Here is a 6,164-nt window from a genome sequence, read left to right on the forward strand (position 1 = left end):
GGGGGGAGGGAGGCTCCACTTCTCTCACTTCTATTTCGGGAGCAGTTGATCCTCGGAAGAGCCTCCAGCGGGGCTGTTGGAGCCTGTCTGGGGAGATGGGACGTGTCAGGCAGCCCCAGACACGACCACATTCCTCCCAACATGCCTGCCGGGGTCTGTGGAGCTGAGGGGCTGGCGGGAAGGCAGGAAGGCGGGGTGCAGCCTGAGGGGTGCCTTTGGAGTTGTCTGGGAGACGTGGGAAAGCTGAGGTCCCCTTGTGCAAGCCCTTAGGGCAGAACGAAATGTTCCCTAACCATCAGGGCCTCAGAAGCCAGGGACCCTCAAGTCCACTCCCAGGTACCTGCACTCCCTCCCTCCTTCCCCCACAAAATAAACCCTTGGGCCAGCTCCACAAGGGGCTTTAATAGGGCCTGAGCCAGCCCCTCCCACCAGGGCTGCCCTGGGGCCTGAGAACACCAGCCCCTGGAGCCCAGACTGGGCTACGGCAGTGCTCACCAGTCTTGTGCCCTTTCACATGCACTGCCGCGTTGGATTCTGGGAGCTGACTCCACAGTAGGCAGGGTGGATGGTGTTTGCTTCCATTTTACAGATGAGCAAACTGAGGCCCAAAGAAGTGTCAGATCCTGGGTCACACAGGAGCAAATGGCAGGACCAGGACTCATCGGCTGCATGCTCTTTCCTGATGTGTCTGGCTGTGCCTGTGACGCCCCTGCCTTTGGCCAGACTGAGCAGCTAGCACCTTGGACTCCCCCCCTACCCACCTTACCCCGCCCCCGGGGCCTGTGGAGGGTCTCACGGTCTTTGCTCAGGGGCTGGGGATGCTCAGGGCTGGGGAGAGCTGCCTGGATTTTCCTTTAAAGGGGGTGTCAGGGTGGAAGCCTGAGCCACCTGACGGGTTGGGCATGGTTCAGGGATGTGACAGTCTCCTGGGCACAGCCCTGAGGTCAGACCCGGGAGGACCCCAGACTTCCTCGTCTCTTTCTACAGACGGCAACGCTGAGGGGCGCCTCTGGGTTTGATATGACCTGCTGTGCTGGTGTCCCTCGAGGCGGGTGCCACCTTGAGTTGTGGGCTTCCTCTAAGAGGAGTGTCTGAGTCTCGCGTCGTTAGTGGGGAACGAACAGGTCGCCGGGTTTATGGTGCAGAGGCCCTGCTCCCGCCACCGGACTGAGCCCAGCATGCGGGCTCCCGAGAGCCCCGGCTCCCAGGGCCTGAAGGGAAAGTGTAGCCTGCAGGCCCACACCTTCTCGTGTGAATCATGCCTGGCGGGACAAGAAACCCAAAGCACCCCAAACAATGAGTTTCCAGTAAAATATGACAGACATGACAAGGCAGAGGAGAGGAGGGAGCTGGCTGGGAGTTGCCTGGCCTGTGGGTGGTGAAAGCCAAGGGGGATGGAAAATGCCAGGCCCGCCCCCTACTCAGGACTATAAAGCACCTGCTTCCTTCTCCCACGGACCTGAGCACCTCTCTCTCGCTTCTCTCTGCCGACTCACTCGCTCACTCACTCACCTCCCTCCTCGGCACCATGACCACCTGCAGCCGCCAGTTCGCCTCCTCCGGCTCCATGAAGGGCTCCTGCGGCATTGGCGGTGGCTCCAGCCGCATGTCCTCCGTCCTGGGTGGAGGGTCCTGCCGGGCCTCCAACGCCTTCGGGGGCATGTCCTCCTCCCGCTACTCCACTGGGGGAGGGATGGGAGGCGGCTTCAGCAGAAGCAGCAGCTATGGTGGAGGCCTGGGTGGTGGCTTTGGAGGAGGATATGATGGTGTCTTTGGCTTCTTTGGTGGTAACTACGGTGGTGATCGCTATCCTGCTGGCTATGGTGGTGGCTTTGGTAGTAGCCTTGGCAGTGGTGATGGACTCCTGGTGGGTAGTGAGAAGGTGACCATGCAGAACCTCAACGACCGCCTGGCCTCCTACCTGGACAAGGTGCGCGCCCTGGAGGAGGCCAACGCCGACCTGGAGGTCAAGATCCGTGACTGGTACCAGAGGCAGCGGCCCAGTGAGGTCAAGGACTACAGCCCCTACTTCAAGACCATCGAGGACCTCAGGAACAAGGTGGGTGGGCCAGGCAGCTGGAGGTGCCGTTCCAGCTCCCTGACTCTAGAGCAATAGATGCCTCGGGCCACGGGCACCTTTAGGCTCCTGGGATAGATGCCTGGCTCTGGCCCGGATGCCCCACAAAGCGGGTCAGAGGGAACATGGTTTCCCTTTCCCTGCCTCGCTCGTGCCCTCCTGAAATCCGGGTCCTCAGACCACGCGAGACCATGAATTCTTACCCTTGTACATTACGGAGGAAGAAGCTGTAGCTTTGAGTGGTGCCGTGGCCTGCCGAAGGGCACACAGCAAGTTCACGGCAGAGCCGAGGCTAGAAGGCCTGTGCTCCACCTGCCAGCACAGGAGACAGCTACCTGTTCTCTAGCACAGGGGAGGAGCAGGGCTGTAACGGGACCGGGTTAGACACCCAAACTGCTCATTAGCTCATTAGTCTGGGCTGTGGCGGCTGCCGCCCATGAGCCCTGGCACCAGCCGGCCCCACCCCACAGCCGGGAGAGTAAGGAAAACCCACAGAGGCCATCAGTGGCAGCCGCCTTCATGTGCCATTTGCAGGAAGGAGCCTGGGGGGCTTTAGGCATCTGACTCCGGGGGCCCCTGCTCTGCGCCCCCACCCCACCCCACCCCACCCCACCAGCCCTTCCTGCTGACCCTGCTTCCCTTGGTGTCTTGCTGATGCCTTTTGTGGATTAGGCAACTAAGGGAGGGAACTCCAGCCAACCCAGGGTTCAATTGATCTTTGTCTTCTGCTTCCTCTTTTCTGATTCTCGGTGCACTCCCTGCGGTCCCTTGCTCTGTGAGCTGGGAAAGGAATGCATGTGCCCGCAGGGTCTGGCAGGGCTGGCTTTGCAGAGAGAATTCAGATTGAGAACTGGGTCTCACCTGTAGGAAGGGAACTGGAAGCCCTGAGAACCGGTTCAGGTTTGGCAACACGTCAGTGGTAAAACCAGGACCAGAAATCAAGAGCTTTTGGTTCAAAGGCCAGGGCACTTTCCACCCCCTCTGCTGACCATGAGTCAGCAAAGCCCTGGGTCAAAGCTGGACTCCCAGAGGTTACCCTTTAGGCTGCTGTGGCGCAGGCTTGTGCGAGGAGGTGGGGACTCAGGCAAGAGCATGAAAGCAAAGGCCAGATGCTGGCTGCAGTGAAGCCTGGCTAGTGATGTCCATTTGACCAATGACCTGTGCCCCTTCCCTTGCAGATCCTCACGGCCACCGTGGACAATGCCAATGTCCTCCTGCAGATTGACAATGCCCGCCTGGCCGCGGATGACTTCCGCACCAAGTGAGTTGGCCGCGGTGGCCCAGAATGGCCCGTCTACCCAGGGTGGGGCATTTTTGGAGCAGTGTTGCCTGAACAGAGCTGATGAGCGCCAGGCTGGCCATGTGAGAACCCGTTAGGGTGCTCATAAAAAGAGAAGGGTTGGGGGCCCCACCCTTGGAGTTCTGATTCAGTTATTTTAACAGGCTACCTGGGTGATTCCGACCCACAGCCAGGTTTGGGAGTCAGTTTTATGGAGAGGCACTCCCCACTTCCCCACATGCCCCTGAAGTTTAGGAGGCAGTCATATTTGGAGGTCTTGTGTGCTATCGTTGACTGAAGCTGGAAGTATCTCCCTTCCCCGAATTCTGTACCAGGATAAACTGCTCTATTCCCTGTCACCCCACTCCAGGAACGAGCATCTGAGCAATCAATGGGTACTGTGTCCAACCATGCCATTTTCGAGATTGGCACCCTAAACCACCCACAGGGGGCAACTGTGGGAAGAAGCTGCGGGAGGAAGAGAACAAAGCCTTCAGTGTGGTCAGGATAGCTACACTGTCTCATTCCTTTTCTCTCCGGTCATTCCAGATATGAGACGGAGCTGAACCTGCGCATGAGCGTGGAGGCCGACACCAACGGCCTGCGCCGGGTGCTGGACGAGCTGACCCTGGCCAGAGCCGACCTGGAGATGCAGATCGAGAGCCTGAAGGAGGAGCTGGCCTACCTGCGGAAGAACCACGAGGAGGTGAGAGCTCAGCAGAAAAGCCAGCTGAGAAGATTAGCGGGGAGGGAAGAGATGGAATTGAGAAGGTGGAGGCCAGGAACACCTCTGACTGGGGAACCCCAATCGGCTGCCAGAGTGAGACTCCCACTGTGGACTGTTCTTTGGTTGCGCAGGAGATGAACTCCATGCGAGGCCAGGTGGGTGGAGACGTCAATGTGGAGATGGACGCCGCCCCCGGCGTGGACCTGAGCCGCATCCTGAACGAGATGCGCGACCAGTACGAGAAGATCGCGGAGAAGAACCGCAAGGAAGCCGAGGAGTGGTTCTTCACCAAGGTGGGTGCCATTCGGATGCAGGGGACCCAGGATACCTGCCTCCCAGGAACTTCCAGGGTGAATAACGTTTTCTTTTTTGCAGACCGAGGAGCTGAACCGCGAAGTGGCCACCAACAGCGAGCTGGTGCAGAGCAGCAAGAGCGAGATCTCCGAGCTCCGCCGCACCGTGCAGAACCTGGAGATCGAGCTGCAGTCCCAGCTCAGCATGGTAGGGGCGCGGCCAGGCCGGGGGTGGGACCAGATCTAGGAGGAAGAGACTGACCGACTCAATGATCCATGGTCCTCTTTCCCTCCCTTGCAGAAAGCATCCCTGGAGAACAGTCTAGAGGAGACCAAAGGCCGCTACTGCATGCAGCTGTCCCAGATCCAGGAGATGATCGGCAGCGTGGAGGAGCAGCTGGCCCAGCTGCGCTGCGACATGGAGCAGCAGAACCAGGAGTACAAGATCCTGCTGGATGTGAAGACCCGGTTGGAGCAGGAGATCGCCACCTACCGCCGCCTGCTGGAGGGAGAGGACGCCCAGTGAGTACCCTGTCCCCCCTCCTGGTCCATCCCTTCATGATTCACTCACTGCACCCCCAATGTGTTTAATGGTCTTGCCCCTTTCTGTCTTCACAGCCTCTCCTCCTCCCAGTTCTCCTCTGGCTCTCATTCATCCAGAGATGGTAAGACTTTCCTCCTCATCTAGCCTCAGGACCAGCCCTGTTCTCCCAGTAGGCCTAGGGTGTTGGATATGGGCTTCTTGGGGGGCGGGGGGTGAGCTAGAGTTTTCTCACCAAGTATCCCTTATAAACCATTATCTAAATGCTCCATAGAGCTAAGAGCTGGTGGCTTCCACGTTTTACTTTTGTGACCCAGTGTCTATGGCAGACCACATGGTCCTAGGGGTCAGCACCATGGACAGGGGCCTACAGGGCTCTGTCTGTCCTGGGCCAATCTGTGTCTATTTGGGTCCATCTGGACGGAACCAGTCCCGTCTGAGTTCTTAGGAGGCTCCGGTCTGAGGACACAGACTCTACTCCCAACCTTTGGAAGCCCTAATCTGAAAAATAAAATGTGCTGATCATATCCGTGCTAGTTCAGGAGCAGTGAAGGAAGAGAGAATCAGGAGGCAGGACAGCAGGGAGGCAGCTCAGCTCATTGGATTCCTCTCAACCCCTTGGCCTCCCCACTTCCGATTGCTTCATTGCCTATTCGCTGCTGCTAACGCCTTCTCTACCCTATTCCCCAGTGTCCTCCTCCAGCCGCCAGATCCGCACCAAGGTCGTGGACGTGCACGATGGCAAGGTGGTGTCCACCCACGAGCAGGTCCTTCGCACCAAGAACTAAGGCTGCTCAGCATGGCTCAGGCCTAGGAAGCACGCCCCCCGCCCTCCCCTGCTGTGAGGACACAGATCTCATTGGGGGATCCCCTCTCCTGCAACACCACTCCCCACACATAAGCACTTCACACCTGAGCCCTGCCTCACCCTTGCCCCCTCCTGGCATTCAATAAAGCTTTGTTATCTGAGTTGCACAACTCCCGCCTCTGCCTGTCATTGTCAGGAGTGGAGGTGGGAGAAAGCGGGGGGAAAGCATCTCGTTGGAGCTCGTCCCTAAGCCCCTGGGTTATAGCCCTCCGGGGCTTGGAAAAAAGGGCCTTGGGAAAAAAAAGGGGCTCAGGTCCCGGCAATGGGTCTCACCAACTCCAAAAAAAACAGAATGGAAATTGTGCCCCCGGGTCCCGGTGTGGGGTCTCTCCAGGGGATTGGGAGGCCCCCCCCTTTCGTTCAGTCCATCCATTCTTTC

At 58.7% G+C, this 6,164-nt stretch overlaps 1 protein-coding gene across 1 annotated transcript; it reads left to right on the forward strand.

The window, feature by feature from the left end:
* Positions 1-1,439: 1,439 nt before the first annotated feature.
* On the forward strand, positions 1,440-5,895 carry LOC102417088 (keratin, type I cytoskeletal 14). Its single transcript, XM_006109429.3, has 8 exons — positions 1,440-2,059; positions 3,256-3,338; positions 3,906-4,062; positions 4,215-4,376; positions 4,459-4,584; positions 4,678-4,898; positions 4,995-5,041; positions 5,608-5,895. Exons 1-8 carry the CDS (start codon positions 1,529-1,531, stop codon positions 5,703-5,705), a joined length of 1,425 nt encoding a protein of 474 aa, XP_006109491.1. The 5' UTR covers positions 1,440-1,528; the 3' UTR covers positions 5,706-5,895.
* The last annotated feature ends 269 nt before the right edge of the window (positions 5,896-6,164 follow it).

Source organism: Myotis lucifugus, unplaced genomic scaffold, assembly GCF_000147115.1.
Source record: "Myotis lucifugus unplaced genomic scaffold, Myoluc2.0 scaffold_9718, whole genome shotgun sequence".
Taxonomy (NCBI): domain Eukaryota; kingdom Metazoa; phylum Chordata; class Mammalia; order Chiroptera; family Vespertilionidae; genus Myotis; species Myotis lucifugus.